General features: G+C 40.5%; 1 protein-coding gene across 1 annotated transcript in view; it reads right to left on the bottom strand.

The window, feature by feature from the left end:
* Nucleotides 1-38: 38 nt before the first annotated feature.
* The window catches only part of tprg1l (tumor protein p63 regulated 1-like), a 61,767-nt gene continuing 44,705 nt past the window's right edge, over nucleotides 39-17,100 (bottom strand). The window contains exons 3-5 of the mRNA XM_039756100.1: nucleotides 15,061-15,237; nucleotides 14,277-14,430; nucleotides 39-3,386 (exon numbers count right to left, since the gene is read on the bottom strand). Of these exons, the coding sequence (XP_039612034.1) occupies nucleotides 3,192-3,386; nucleotides 14,277-14,430; nucleotides 15,061-15,237 (526 nt within the window). The 3' untranslated portion in view covers nucleotides 39-3,191. The remainder of the gene's footprint in view (nucleotides 3,387-14,276; nucleotides 14,431-15,060; nucleotides 15,238-17,100) is intronic.

Raw genomic sequence — 17,100 nt, 5'->3', positions numbered from 1 at the left:
TTTTTAGTGTGTTTAACAAAAGATGACCACTCAAAAACTGAAGTAGTTTTATTTATTGTCTTTCTTCCCATTATAATTTATTTGCAAGCAATAGTTAGGGTGTACATGTAGTACATCAAAGGATACAGGCAATGCTTAGTGTGTACAGAACTGAAGTCAACCACGGGAAAAAAAGCTGGTGTAGGTGCAAATGCATATTACATTCCTGGCCTTTAAAGTGCCTTCTATATTTATTACCAAAAAAGTGCAGTATAAAATTTGACACAGAAATACAGTGTGGGCATTTTTAACAAAACAAGCCTTCTGAAAGGCAGAATGTTCTAGACAATTTATGTAATTGGGCAGTTGGGGGACATCATTTAGAATTAAATAAAAACAAAAAAACCACAGTAAAAAGTACAAATAAGCTGTCTGCCAGAGTGGAATATAAGCCCACTATTCTGATACAGTTTACATTATGTTAAACTTTCATTTCTCACACAAAAATATCTAAGTCTTTAAATATAAAAGAATGGAAAGAAAGTTAAAGGTGCCTTTGGTACAGTCCAAGTATTTTTGTAACTCAAAAGATGAAGTACAAATAACTACAGTTTCTTATATCCATTTATGCTTTTTATAAAAATCAAAAAGATCATCTCACGCAGCTAAACATTTTAAAGTTGGTCTTATTTAAGCATTTTTTAATTTAATATTTTAAATTTAAAATATTAATCAGGTGCAAAAACATGTCATCATTCCAAACTTACAACTAACTAATATATTCCAGAAAATTAAAGTTGATTTGGACACAAGAAAGAGCATTCTGGCAAATGCAGACCTTAATGCTGTAGCACCTTGAAAAGAAAACCAAATCAATACCAGCGCCCAGAAGCAAAGTAGAGAGATGATTAAGGCATGTCGCTGCAGAAGAAACCCCTTGGACCCACGGAGGGAATTAAAGCCCATCATCTGAAATAATTTCAGATAAGCAGGGTCCGCAAATGTGAAGGGAGTGGGCTTCCAATGACAGATGCAAGGCTGGCAAATCGGAGCACTAAATGGTAAAGTGTGTTAGTCTCAATTCAAGAAATGGCTGTCAACTATAATGCAGAGGAGACAACCCTATGCAGTTTTTAAAAAATAATAATAATAATAAGCTTCCCAAGTTTACTGAATACAAATCAGGGTGTGGAATTCTTTAGTTAAAAATTACTACGTTCTAGTGCATTAATCCTGAAATGCAAACTTTCGTGTCATCTGTAAAGCTGTAATATTTTCCGAGGATTAGGTTATATGTTTAAAAAACTCAGCCAAGGCTGTTGCTTTCCATTTAAAGTACTACTAGTTTCTCAAAGAATGCACAAATCCATGTAGTCTCAGTTTATTAAAGGTAGCCTTGGGGTTTTTTCAAATGTGGAGCAAATGTTCAGATTCAAAACAAGTAGCAACTCCGGCCAGCCCTGACTTCCCACTTGGCCCACTACGGCCGTTTATGTGTGCAACGTATTCAGGTAACATGCAGGTTTATTTATATCATGCGAGATATGTTCACAATGCTGCTTGACAAATGAATTGAATGTAATAATGTTAAAACGGGGAATCTTCTTAGGTATGAAGACATGAACATTTATCAATGTGAGCCCAGTGGCATGAAGCCTTCCTTCCATCAGAGGGAGCTCTCCAGTCGGGCTGTCCACTCTGCTTATTCCTAACTCCAGGAGATGCCTTCCTCATGTGAACCTACACGCTCCAGCTGAACACTGCAAATGGGAGTGCAGCAGAGGGGGCCATGTTACTGTTATGGTGATCTAAAGGAAATAAAGTGTTCATTTGTATTTTTCTTAGACAGCTGCACTTTTACACTGGAAATGTGCCTCTTCAGTGATACATATGAATTTTATTTCTGAGAAGTAACTGTGAATAAGAATGTACAAGATAATAAAAATACGGGACATTTTTCACCTCAAAACTTACCACTGGCAGCTCCAGACGCCACTGCTAACTAACTATAAGTGAAATTCTCAGGTATTTAAAGACCTGAGATATAAAGCACTACATGAATTCATAATATCTTAAGAAAATGGATAGCTTAAACAGCAAAGTGGAAGGGCCTTTACTGTGGGTTAGAGGAATTAGGTGGCTCAGCTGTTTACTTTTTTAACTTATACATAAGTATGCATAAGTATTTGTTGCATATCTCCAGTTCCAAACTTGACCATCTGGAGTGATTTTTCATGATCTTCTGATTTGTTTCTATTACATTTGTAAAGGATAACTTGCTTAATTAGTTTGCTGCCATCCTAAGGCTGCAAACCGATTCTTGGCAAACCAATTACATTCCCACATATACACTGCTATTTTAGCTTAGCAGTTAACTGCAAATAATGAGATTAGTGTAGCAAAAACATACAGTAAATTATAAATAAAGGTTATTTTAAACAGGCAGTCACATAGTTTTCACCTATAAAAAAGTAATAACATATGAAAAATGACAAATTTCAAAACTTGTACCAAAACATTTGAATAAAGTTTGTGCTTATGCTAGCAGTTTTGGAAACATACAAAAAGAAAAACCTTGGCATGTGAAAGTGAAGCTAAAAACCATCAACTGGGCCATAGAAATGTTTAATGGGTGAGATTTTCCAGAGGAAGAAACTGAAATGAGGTACATGAAGATGCTTGTAAAGAGAGCCGCGTACCTGCTCGGGGCTGCTACCCCTTAGAGACGGTGCACGTGGTCTGAAAATCTTCATCCCCACAAATGCAAATACAGTGCATACTTTGGAAAGTAAAAGTCGATTGCTATCGAGGATGATCATGAGGTGCTCGTCCAACTGTTCCACAAAATGGTAACATCTGTCACTAGAGCCAGGCTAGAGGCAATCATGTAAACAAAAAAGCCCTGGCTCTCACGTCATTGCCACAGAAAAGCCATTGTTAGATTTCTACATTACTCTTACAAATTGGGTTTAAACAATGGTCAACCTTAAACACATGGAGCACAAGAATTAGGCACGTGGCTGTAAAGTCTGAATTGTGCTGCTTGTTTTTAGCCTCAAATTATCAGTAATTATGAGTTGTAATCAGACAGACAGACAAACTAGTATGTGGGCTCATTTTGCAGTATAAGCTGACAAGTAAAATTAGCAAGCTGTATCCCAAAATAGTAAGTTTCACACACACAGGGGAAAGCAAAACTGGAAAGCTACATTTTAAAATCCAATTTTGCCTCTGGTCATGGAATAGCCGAGCTTGGCCTCGTTATTGATGAAGGACATCAGTCCCAGGTAGGTCTCTATGAGGAGAGGACGCTCAAGAATGAGGACCCCATTGGCTCTGCCAGGAAGAGGATTTTCTTTATGGGCCTTTTTGACAGCTTGGATAAGTTGCGTTTTGAAGTTCTCCAACTAGAGGGGTTAGGGAAAAAAAAAAAAAAAAACAGGAAGAAGAAAAAGTGTTTAAAATTAAAGCTCTTTAAAAAACTAACTATGTAGCCTTAAAAAAAGGCATCAGACTTGGTGGACTGCATAATACGTTCATCCCCTCCCCCTTTAAATGATACAAATATTATACAAAGTATTTAACACAAATTATTGTTGGTTACAGTCAAAGATGACCTTTGGCACATTCAACCCTACATCCCAAGGCTGCCACCTCAATTAGTGATTTACAATCAAAAAGTACTATAAGTTTAACTTGGTGTATTGTGAACAAAACATATTTAGATGGGCCAATATCAGCTCTACTATAAAATTAAAATTTAAAATTCCAGCTTGAATAAAAAAGTATTCACCCCTTTAGTATTCACTATCACAAAAAAAAAAACAAAACCTCTACTTGCTGCTATTAGTATTTGAACATGGCTGGCTTGTCAAAACAGAGGCAAAAATAAATGGAGCAAAATAACGAGATATGCAGTCAGCAAAACGTTTGAAACTGGAACAATAATTCAGATTTTGACAAGGATGGCAAAATACACCTGAATGGCTTAAAAACAAGACAGTGAAATGTTCAGTCAAAGTCCCGACTTATATTCTTGCACTCAGTGGGATTTAACATTACTGTAGACCAGGGGTACTCCCTGGGGGGCCATGGGCTTTCATTCCAACCAGTTCTGTAATTAGAAGCCAGGCCTAGCAGATAATGAAACTTGGTATTTAATTATATGACTTGTTAGTGCTTTCATTCTTCCAAATCGGTAGATTTGTCATTTTCTGAGAACATTATCTATATATTTTATACTCTAAAACAGATCTGTATCTCTTAGTCCTTCCCCTCTCTCTCATTTATTTCAAAACACTGTGTTATCTCCGATACTTCATGATACATATGCACAGATTTAAATAGGAGCACATCAGCTGGAGAGTTGGTAGACCCTTTGTCATTTGCACCTCATTAGTAACTGTTGGCCTGTTTAAAAAATAGGCAACAATAAAAACCTAAATGCAGCTGTTAAAAACTAAAGTAAATAGTGCAGGGTTGTGTAACAAATGAATTAACTAAGCCCAAAACATTGCTTTAGTAGTAGATACATGGGTTCTAATTAAAGATTTGGTTAAAGCAAAAACCTGCTGCCACTGCAGGCCTCCAGAACAGTAACAGAGTACCCCTGCTATAGAAAATCACTCCCCAAGCTGTCTGCTAAACCTGTAAAATGTAGGAAACGGCTCTGTGAATAGCGCAGAAGACTAAATGGGCAGCTGCCAAAATATTTCACCCATTGTCACACACGTGCGACTAGGAGCGAGCCGAGTGGACCAAGTGGAGGTGATTACCCGCCGGGCTAGGGGGTGGCGGGGTGCTCTAAACCCGTTTCTGTTAATTCTGCAGATCAAATACGGGAAAACCTGTCTGATTCGACATCACTTCCGGTTCCCAGACTGATGCCACTTCCGGTTCCGGCTCCCAGACTGAAGTCACTTCCGGGTTACGGACTATAAATCCTCCATCTTGCCAAACCGAGGGCAGTTCATTTTGGGAACTCAAACCAGCAACATCAATTGTGCTCTCTAAATCCTTTTGCAGCTAGGAACAATATACGGGTGGCTGCCCCAAACCTTCTTTTAGTGTGTTGAGACTCTTTATTTCACAGTGGCGTAGTCGGCAGGATGGCCTCCTGGTGGAATCGGAAGCCAAACCAACACACCAACGTGATGAACCCCTCAAGACCCGTCAGGTAAAGGTAGGAAAGTACTGTTCTTGTGTTGCCGAGCCGGGGTCTGATGGTGTGTGTCGGGGGGATCTGGAGTATGTTCCAACCCAGTTGGGGACCCATTATGGGCTCTCGAGGACGGGGACTGACCCAAAGAACCCCACAAAGAAAAAATTCTTTGAGAAAGGTGGGGGTGCCTTGGGTCGGCAGGTGAGGGAAATAATGACTTGAGAATAAAACCCAGAGGATTCCCTCCGAGAACAGGCCATGACACTATGGCAGAATGTCGGGTGTTGGCTACAGTCATATAATAAAAATGCCCAACTAATTGTGGAAAAAGTGGACTGTGCCATAGCAATAAAGGGCCTACCTGCTAATCTTGCCCAGCTGACCTGGGGACATTCATATAACAACATGGTCACCCTTGTGGGGATCATTAACACCTTGCGGGAGTAAACCTACTTGAGAGACCCAGAAAGGAATTCCTGTGAACCCAGAGGGACTTGTGCCACTAACTTAAGAGTCTTACTCTTACATTGTGGAGCATGCTTTGGAAAACTCTGATGAACGGCAGAGGGCTTCACGAGGTGACACGAGGGTCTGCAGAGAAACACAGAGCAGGGTGTTCCTACTAATCCTCTGGCCTTTTCTCATACCGGAGAAGCGCTAGTCAATGGCTTTAAAGTACAATCTTTATTTGACTCTGGCAGTAACATTACCATTGTTGCTCGCCATTTAGTGTTGCCGCGACAAAGATTAAAAATAAAGACCCATCTAACCTGTATTCATGGGGACGTCCGGTCGTACGAGTCCGCCCGCTGTTACATCTGCCAAAACAGCGTTATAAAGAAAATAACAGCAGCGGTACACGTCAATCCTCCATTCCCTTTGATACTGGGTAGAGATTGGTCAGATATAAACTGTGGCATAACGCTCGATATCCCTAATAAAGAACTCGGTCTTGTTATGGACGCCGATTATGTGTCCTCAGCTGCCTCCACGGCGTATACACAGCCGGTAGGGGAACAGAATACGGCCTTAGAGAATGACGTGGAAACAACCGGACTGTCACAGAGCGAAATGTCAATCACCAAGAGCTGCGCCAGCTTGGTCTGAAACCATGCCCCTTGAGATCGAATCTGATCCCCTCAATCGTCTGCAGTTTCAGTTTAGGCTCCTTTAATCCCTTTACCCCTAATTGAGGTCTCTTTTGAACGTATCGGGGTTGATCTGGGACCCCTAGAGCCTTCAGCCAGAGGACATAAATATATAATGGTCCTGGTGGATTATGCCACCCAATATCCTGAAGCTGTTCCCTTACGCTCAGCCACTTCCAAAAATATTGAACCGGAGTTGGTAGGAGTATTTGCGCAAGTCGGAATCCCTAAAGGAATCCTGACGGATCAAGGGACTCCATTTACCTCGGAAACACTCAGGGAAACTGCTAAGTTACTGAAAATAAAACATTTTAAAGACCTCTGTATATCATCCTCAAACGGATTGTCTAGTTGAGAAGTTTAACCAAACTCTCAAGCAAATGTTACGCAATGTGGTCAATGAGGACGGAAGGAACTGGGATCAGCTCCTCTCCCTCATCCTTTTTGCATATTGGGAAGTTCCCCAAGCCTCCACGGGGTTCTCACCCTTTGAATTATTATATGGACGACAACCCCGGGGTTTATTGAATATATTAAAAGAAGGCTGGGAAGAGGAGGTCCTTCCCTCTGTAAATATACTTGAATATATCGCACAATTACGCGATAGATTTGCAAAAATTAGACCTATCTTACATTCTCACATGGAAGAGGTGCAAGCAGCCCAGGCTCGGTGTTATAACCATGGCACATCTCTCCAGGAGTTCCGCCAGGGGGGATCGAGTTATGGTATCAGTTCCTACCTCACATTCCAAATTACTGGCTCATTGGCAAGGCCCATATGTAGTTAAGTAGAGGAAGGGTTTAGTCGATTATTTAGTTATCCAACCTAATTGTTGACCTAAAGAGCGGATTTATCATGTCAACTTGCTGAAACCATGGAAGGAAAGGGATCCCGACCCCTCCTCCAGACAGCCCTACTCCCTCTTCACTCATAAATTATACCTTAACTTCAGTGATAATTTGACTCGCCAACAACGACAAGAGCTTGAAGCAGTTATCCTGTCTGTCCCTGAGGTAGTGAACGAAAATCCTTGACGAACCTCCCTGGTTGCGCATGACATTGTGACGAACCAGGGGTTATAATCAGGGAACGCCCATATCGGATTCCCGAAGCTAAAAAGGCAGAAGTGGAGTTGGAGATCAAACGAATGCTGGACCTAGGTGTGATAGAGGAAAGTTTTAGTCCCTGGTCCAGTTCCATCGTATTGATTAAAAAGCCAGATGGAAGTTGGAGGTTTTGCAATGACTTCCGTTGGCTTAACCAAGTCTCCCAATTCGATGCCTATCCGATGCCGTGAGTGGACGACCATCTCGAGCGGCTAGGACATGCCAAATTTTTTACTACTCTTTATATGACCAAGGGGTACTGGCAGGTTCCCTTAACGGATTCTGCAAAGGAAAAGACTGTGTTTAGCACTCCTAGTGGACATTGGCAGTATCGTGTACTTCCATTCAGATTACATGGGGCACCCGCTACCTTCCAACGTCTGCTGGACAAAGTGCTCAGGCCCAATAATTCGTACCTTCCAACGTCTGGTGGACAAAGTGCTCAGGCCCCATAATTCGTACAGTGCTGCCTACCTGGATGACATTTTCATCTATTCCAGCACATGGAAGGAACACCTACTGCAGGTTGAGGCTGTATTATGGACACTAGCGAATGCCGGACTTCGTATTAATCCTAATAAATGTTATATTGAGTTGGTTGAAGCCAAATATTTAGGTTACCTAGTGGGCCGGGGTATGGTCAAACCACAATGCTCCAAAATAGATGCCATAGTGAATTGGCCCCGTCCGATAACCAAGCGGCAGGTACAAGCATTTCTCGGCTTAGCAGGTTACTATTGCCGGTTTGTACCCTGGTTTTCCGAGAGAGCAATGCCCTTGACAAACCTAACAAGGAAGGGGAATCCTAAACAAGGAAGGGGAATCCTAATCACGTGGTTTGGGATGATGATGATACTGACGCTGCATTTAGTGACCTTAAGCAGGCCCTTACGTCAGCTCCTGTTTTGAAAGCTCCTGATTTTACTTTGCCTTTCATTCTCCAGGCGAATGCTTCGGACACAGGTCTTGGTGCCGTGCTGAGCCAAAGCATCAATGGAGTGGAACACCCCGTTATGTACCCGAGTCGGAAACTGTTGGACCTAGAGACCAGGTATGCGGCAGTGGAGGGGCAGGCTTTGGCGATTAAATGGGCGATTATGCAGCTGAGGTACTACCTCCTGGGTCGGGACTTCACCCTGGTGACTGACCATGCACCGTTACAGTGGATGGCGTTACACAGGGATTCAAATCCATGAGTCATGAGGTGGTTTTTGGACCTACAGCCTTATAAGTTTTTGGTCGTTTATCGTCGAGGTCTATTGCAGGCCAATGCTGATATCCTTTCTCGGTGCCACAACCCCACGAAGAGGTATGCCCGACCCGATGGGTCTGGGCTGGGGGGGCCGTGTCACACACGTGCGACTAGGAGTGAACTGAGTAGACCAAGTGGAGGGGATTACCTGCTGGGCCAGGGGGTGGCGGGGTGCTCTAAACCTGTTTCTGTTAATTCTGCAGATCAAATAAGGGAAAACCTGCCTGATACGACGTCACTTCTGGCTCCCAGACTGACATCACTTCCGGTCCCGGGCCCTGACTGACGTCACTCCCGGTTCCGGCTCCCAGACTGAAGTCACTTCCGGGTTAAGGACTATAAATCCTCCATCATGCCAAACCAAGGGCAGTTCATTTTGGGAACTTAAAGCAGCAACATCAGTTGTGCTCTCTAAATCCTTTTGCAGCTAGGAACAATATATGGGTGGCTGCCCCAAACCTTATTTTAGTGTGTTGAGACTCATTATTTCACACAAAAAACAGTTGTGCTTGAAAGTTTGTGAACCCTTTAGAATTTTCTAAATTTCTGCATAAATATGACCTAAAACATCATCAGATTTTCACTCAAGTCCTAAAAGTAGATAAAGAGAAACCAGTTAAACAAATGAGACAAAATATTCTACTTGGTCATTTATTTATTGAGGAAAATGATCGAATATTACATATTTGCGAGTGGCAAAAGTATGTGAACCTCTAGGATTAGCAGATTGTTTGAAGGATAAATTAGAGTCAGGTGTTTTCAATCAGTGGGATGACAATCAGGTGTGAGTGGGCACCCTATGTTATTTAAAGAACATGGATCTATCAAAGTCTGCTCTTCACAACACATGTTTGTGGAAGTGTATCATAGCACGAAGAAAGGAGATTTCTGAGGACCTCAGAAAAAGAGTTGTTGATGCTCATCAGGCTGGAAAAGGTTACAAAACCATCTCTAAAGAGTTTGGACTCCACCAATCCACAGTCAGACAGATTGTGTACAAATGGAGGAAATTTAAGACCACTGTTGCCTTCCCCAGGAGTGGTCGACCAACAAAGATCACTCCAGGAGCAAGGCGTGTAGTAGTCGGCAACGTCACAAAGGACCCCAGGGTAACTTCTAAGTAACTGAAGGCCTCTCTCATACTGGCTAATTTTCATGTTCATGAGTCCACCATCAGAAGAACACTGAGCAACAATGGTGTGCATGGCAGGGTTGCAAGGAGAAAGCCACTGCTCTCCAAAAAAAACATTGCTGCTCGTCTGCAGTTTGCTAAAGATCACGTGGACAAACCAGAAGACTATTGGGAGAATGTTTTGTGGATGGATGAGACCAAAATAGAACTTTTTGGTTTAAATGAAAAGCATTATGTTTGGAGAAAGGAAAACACTGCATTCCAGCATAAGAACCTTATCCCATCTGTGAAGCATGGTGGTGGTAGTATCATGGCTTGGGACTGTTTTGCTGCGTCTGAGCCAGGATGGATTGCCTTCATTGACGGAACAATGAATTCTGAATTATATCAGAGAATTCTAAAGGAAAATGTCAGGACATCTGTCCATGAACTAAATCTCAAGAGAAGGTGGGTCATGCAGCAAGATAACAACCCTAAGCACACAAGTCATTCTACCAAAGAATGGTTAAAAAAGAATAAAGTTAATGTTTTGGAATGGCCAAGTCAAAGTCCTGACCTTAATCCAATCAAAATGTTGTGGAAGGACCTGAAGCCAGCAGTTAATGTGAGGAAACCCACCAACATCCCACAGCTGAAGCTGTTTTGTACGGAGGAATGGGCTAAAATTCCTCCAAGCCGGTGTGCAGGAATGATCAAACGTTACTGGAAACGTTTAGTTGCAGTTTTTGCTGCAAAGGGGGGTCACACCAAATACTGAAAGCAAAGGTTCACATACTTTTGCCACTCACAAATATGTAATATTCGATCATTTTCCTTAATAAATAAATGCCCAAGTATATTATTTTTGTCTCATTTGTTTAACTGTTTTCTCTTTTAGGACTTGAGTGAAAATCTGATAATGTTTTAGGTCATATTTATGCAGAAATATAGAAAATTCTAAAGGGTTCACAAACTTTCAAGTACAACTGTACTCTGTAATATGGCACCAATATACTATGTAAAGCAGGATTTTTGAGGTTTATAATTATGTAGGTACTTTTCATTAAAAAAAAAAAAGTTATAACCTATCAAAGTGTAAACCAGTTTTGTTATTAAAAAAAAAATCCTCCATGCTCCTGGCATCTTTCAGATGTAATGCAGTAGACTTTCAGTGTGTGCACGTGGGGCTACTTAAATAAGAATTAACTAGGGAAAAAACACTCTCTTAACCTGTTCCTAAAGAGCTTTAAAACTGATTCAATTTGGGCTGCAAGATTTATACCCCTTGAAGAAAAACCTGAAATACAAAATTACTAAATGTGAGACGACCATTTAGGGGTTCTGCAAGATCAGATACAGAACACAGCACAATTTTGGAATATTCATTGATTTATCTAACCAACTTGTTTCAGCACAAAGTTGTGAGGAGACGATCACTGAAAGGCATATTCAAATTTCCCTTATTTTCAATGTAGAGGTGCTGATCCATTTAATGGCATGTCTGCAAACAGTGGAAGGAAATTGATGCAAGGTATAGATTATTCAAAAAGACAGTAAATGTGTATTTTTTACGCGCAAGAAGGAACCCATTACTTTAGAATGAAAAACAAGTTACTAACATATTGCATGCACAGGTAGCTCTGTAGCTGGCTCAAAACAGTCATTTCTTTGACAGTTTAATTATTTTCTGATAAGGCCAATACCCCTTTATTTAATCTTGTGCTGGTTGTTAAAATAAAGAATTTGGGCTGAGAACAGAGATAACTGAACAATTGTTGCACAAACATACTGCCACATAATTGCCATATCCTGTGCCAAAACACCACATGATTTGAAATTTTGGCAAACCTTTCATACTTCATTCAATCAGCATTATAATAATAATAATAAATTTTATTTATATAGCGCCTTTCCCATGCGTAAGGCACTTTACAGAGTTTAAGAACGAACAGCAGGGTATACAGTATATAGCACTGTACTAAACCAGATAAATAAAGAAGAGTAAGATAGTGAATTCAGAGAAAAGCCTAACAGACAACATAATTGATGGTCTAGCACACTCACACACTCACAGGTTACATGAGCATCTTGACAGTTAAACTGAGAGAGGGGTAAAAAAAGTCAGGTAGTGCTAAAAGCTTTTAAAAGAATTCATGGAGTCAGCTGATGCAATTAATTTCGGTAGGTCATTCCAGAGTCTGGGTGCTATACAGCTGAAGGCCCTGTCACCCATGGAGTGTAGATTAGTGTGGGGCACAACAAGGTTGCCAGAATCAGAGGACCTTAGTGGGCGGACAGGGACATAGTAATGGAGAAGGTTATTGATATAGTTTGGCACAAGGTCGTTTAAGGCTTTGTAGGTTATTAGTAGAATTTTATATTCAATTCTGTAGGACACACAGAGAGCCAGTGAAGGTGGAGCTTTTCCGTGTAATTACTCTTGCAGCTGAGTTTTGAATAAGCTGGAGCTGTGATATAAGATTAGAAGGGGCATCTGCCAGTATGGAATTACAATAATCAATGCGGGATGTGATAAAAGCATGGACAAGTTTCTCAGCATTAGAAAAAAGAACAGGAAGGAGCGAACACGTGATATGTTACGGAGGTGAAAGTAAGAATGTTTCTTAATGTGATTTATGTGGGCGGAATAAGAAAGGGAGGAATCAAAAATGACACCAAGATTCTTTGCAGTAGAGGCAGGTCTGATGAGATCACTGCCAAGATGGACTGGGAAGGAGCGTACTGCAATGTTTTACCATTCATAATTTAGGTGCTTCTTGATAATGCTAAAAGACATCCTTTCATTCTAAGTGAGATTATACAGTTTTATCTTTTGTGAGGGACAGCTGGCATCTTTACTCGGCTGGGATGCCTCCTTAAAGGAGGGACAGGGAGAGACCGTTTTTGAAGAGCCCCTAGGTTGCAACAGCGTCTCAGATTCCCACAGGGTTGTATGGGAATTACTATTTGTCGGCACAGCCCTGTTGGGTTCTGTGGATGCCGCCAGAGGGAGCTGTGGGAGCTATAGAACCCTATCCAGGGCTTTCTTCACACCTGGGAGTAATTCCAGACCTCCCTAACGAGCCACCTGGAATGCTCCCGGGTGCAGCTTAAAAAAAGGAGCCAACGACCTCACTGAGACAAGCCAGAGACAGGAGGAATAGGAACAAAGCTTGACAGGAGGAGTGGAGGCAGAAAGAAAGAGTGAGAGAAGAAGTGCTGTGTACTATAGTCTTGGGCTATACTGTGCTTGGTGCTGGTGGGAAACAGGTGGAAAACGTTTCCCACTGAATAGAAGTCTTTTATGTTACTGCACTTGTGTTTGTCTCTGCTGTGTCAGGTGTTTGGGGAGTTGGCAGGCCCCCTGGAGGTCATAGCCCTGTGGGAATATGAGGTGCTGTTGCAACCTAGGGGGACTGCCAAGTAGAAGTTCGGGGAAGATAGAACCCTTCAAAAGCCATCGCCCTCTGTCCTTCCTTTAAGGAGGAATCCCAGCTGGGTAAAGATGCCGGCCAACCCTCACACGTTACATGCCTCAATCAGTACTTCATATAACTGCGTCATGTTTAAAAGTGGAAACTTTATCAAGCTAAAGAATGTTAATGTAAAGAACTAGGAGTAGAAGCTACCTAAAACAGATACAATGAGTATAAATTACAAATAAGCATCACCTTCATGTTGCTAAGACCACTGAACAAGTTTTTATTTATAATTCTGTAAGTGGGAATTATCTGTTGATGAATGTTCATACCCAGACAGTCACAGGCTGACTTATAGCTCCATTTGCAACTAGCCATTTGGCCATATGTTGGTCAAAAAGTGTACAGGTCATTGCAACCAAGGCTCTGTATGTCAAGTGTGGATCACTGGTATGCAAACTCTACACAAAGTGATCTTCAAGTCTTGGCATCTGCACGGCAGGTCCATGTAAGGTATTTCTCAATGGGTTGTGCTGACAGTGGGTTACCTAAATGTTCAGCAGGGTTGCACGATATGTTACCCTATTTCTAAGTGAGCTTTTTTCACTAAGGGGGACCCCTGATAGTGCTCTTTTCACCAAGGGGGCAATTTGCAATTTCTGCTAGTAGGTCGTCAGTGAATTTAAAAAGTCTAAACTGAGTCACAGGACCATAAAGATCAAGAAACAATGGTGTAAGGAAGGCAGTATAGGCCAAATGCATAAGAATTGGCCATGCGGAGCGGCACTCATCAAAACACACTTTAAAGTGCATTGAAGAGTTAGAAAACATGAGACCCTATGAAATAATAAAAACAAAACATATACTACTATGGCTAGTTTTGCCAATTTCTACAACCTTATTATCCTGTTGTTTTCCTATGGCCCTTGGCTGTAAATCCCTGCATCACTGTGTTTTAATGAAGAATTAAAATGATTTTGACTCTGTCCAAGGGATATGTACAGTATTAATTTATATACAGGCATAGTGTACACAAGTTTATGGACATGCAGGGAACTTGCAATAATACATTCAGCTCTGATAAACATATCTTGGTTACCTGACAGAGTGTGGCTATCTTCTCATCAGCATTAGCCATTGGATGTTCTGTAAATGTAGCATATGGTACATCTGTGGACCATGGATTCCAGCGACTGACAAACGAAGGACGAGACCGCTTATCCCATTGTACACGGAGACCATACCCTTCTCTCCTGAAAGGCCAAACAAAGAGTAAAATCTTTAGATTAAGAAGAAAAGGTCTTATTAAATTATTAGTGACATAAAGAAATGCATAAGCTAATGAACAAGTGCATTTTAAATACCAGTTTAATTCAATAGGTTTCTAATTCTGTCAAATTACCTAGCAGCTAAGTGCCTGCAATGCACTGGAAATACACCCTAAATTAAAAAGTGTTATGTAAATTGTCAGTGCCATGACAAGAAAGAAAGAATCATATAGGACTGCATTTTACACCGACATGATAAATTTATAATCCCCCCCCCTCCTCTCCATTCTGCATCAACATTCAATGCAGGATTTCATCCTCCACATCCATTTTAGAGTGGATTTCATATATGAATAAAGACCACGGAAGCCCTCTGCTGGCAATGTTTCAGAATTACATATATCAAAGAATAGAAAGGATAATGTATGAAACTGCCTTTTATAGTCCTTGGCATAGCAGGATTATATTATGTTCCCTTCAGTCAATTATTATCTCTGTGCAACATGCCAGGCAACACTGAGTGGACCTTAGAACAGTGTTATCCTTCTCTGTACAATTTCAAGCATCACGTTCACTCAACAAGTCTCACAGATCTTCCCACATCAGATGGCTTACTTGTTCAGGGACTTGGGAGGAAACTCAAACTCTCCAAGTGAGATGGTATCAACTGCATTAAGAGAGACCCTGATCACTTGTTGACACAGGAGACTGATGAAGTCATACTTGCAGATCAAAAGGGACCTGTCGGTGATTAGTACTAGGCGCTCTTTTTCATTGTTCCAATGGTCAATCCTAGCAAAAAAGACAAAACTGATTAGTTCTCCAATAAGCAGATCATTTATTCAGATTAAACAAATCCATGCTATTTTGATTGTTGAGAAGTTATACTCAGAATGCAGAAGTTGATCACAGTTATATTGTTTCTTAAGTGGATGCATGCGGAAATCTACCTACTAACCAAATATATAATTTCTCCAACTATCATGTTTCAGAATTAACCTATGTCACACATCTGTTACCTAGCTGCATCAGAGGCAAAGTGAGATCCAATGCACACAAACACATACTTGTTAAATTAAGTGTCCATTAAAATTTGCTCAAGTCATTTAGATGAAAACTGTCTAGCAAGGAAAATCACATTCCATTCCACAGCAATCGATTTAGTAATATCCTAAAATATTATCCAGGCCATTCCAGACTGTAACTTATTCTGCACACATCCTAGGGTTCCACCTTTTGGCATTTACATTATACAACCAGGGTTCCCACTCATTTCACAAAACAATTTTTAAGAATATTTCCAAGGCATTTTCTGTGACACTGAGCCAACATCATGTACAGTAATGATTTCTGATGCTAGCAAATTAAACTTCTTTTCTAAATCTGATAGAAGAGACATAGTATATGATTATGTCTAGCTCTATAACTTCCCTACAAGGCAAGACCTCAGTTACTTATCTAATCTGTACCTCACTGTAAATCAAAATGGTAAGCATGGACTACCACACCTACCCATATATAATTAATCCTACTCCTTCAATGATATTGTTTAATGAATTCCATAAGATCATCATAATTGTCTGGGCTCTGCTTATACAAACTTTCTCTGAACTTTGTTTTTTTTTTTCCAATAAGTTTTTTTTGTAAAGGAAATCTGAATCACCTCCGAGAATAAAAAACGGGTATTATTGGAATCACCATGAAGTCTCTAACCTGGAAAATGACAAAAGGACAAAAAGAAAAAAAAAAGGGTTTAAAGATATATAACAATAATACCTTTGTAACAGACATTTGATTTTGATAGTAAAGCCATGAATCTCTTCCTGCCCTCTTTAATTTCATCTGCTTCTCAATACCTAGCATTACTATGTTTATCTTTGATAGTTCTCATTTCCTGGTAGTGCACCCTCTTTTTCACAGCTTTTACTTACCTTCTCAACATTTATAAACTGTACACACCTTAATCTGGACCAAGTACAAAGAGACTCTTCTTTAACATATTTTTTACAAAGTACCCCGATTCAATCGTGTGTTGTCCATGAAATACGGGTTAAGTGACAGCTCGGTTTCCACAGGATTGCATAATCTACAACCAACAAATCAAGAAATACATCTACTTTGTGAGAACACCGGTCAACAGTATCTTGAAATTCTTTACAATGGGAGCTTCTGTTCCTTACTGGGGTACATTAGCGAACAGTTCTTCAGCAATTTTGAACAAGTCATAATATGAAATGAGAAAAAGTATTTCTTGAATAAATGTATATTCTGTGTACTTCAATTATTTAATATATTTTCTACAATGTTTCTTTTGTTTGACAAACGCCACATTCACTAGCGAATGTTTAGAAGTTGTACAGACATCTTAATCTTCTCTAGTTCCTCTCTTTTCATAGGCTTACTATCCTGCTACTGTTTATCAGTTTGGACTAGAGTTCTTTCAGTTGGCCAAACTAATTACTCAAAGTTAATTGTGGAGTAAGCAGGAAGGTTTTTATTGTGAATGATTCACAAGCTCAAAACTGCTATTTGTGCATTCAGCATCCACCAGACTACGTTTTAACAAACCTCACCTGCCGTTATTTATTGGCGATTCTGAATTTAGAAAAACCACAAAATACAAGCAGGGCAGTATGACATGGACACAATGGTGCC

This window comes from Polypterus senegalus, chromosome 6 (genome assembly GCF_016835505.1).
Source record: "Polypterus senegalus isolate Bchr_013 chromosome 6, ASM1683550v1, whole genome shotgun sequence".
In the NCBI taxonomy this organism is placed as follows: Eukaryota; Metazoa; Chordata; class Cladistia; order Polypteriformes; family Polypteridae; genus Polypterus; species Polypterus senegalus.
Note: the sequence above shows the minus strand (reverse complement) of the source record. Positions and strands in the feature narration are given on the sequence as shown.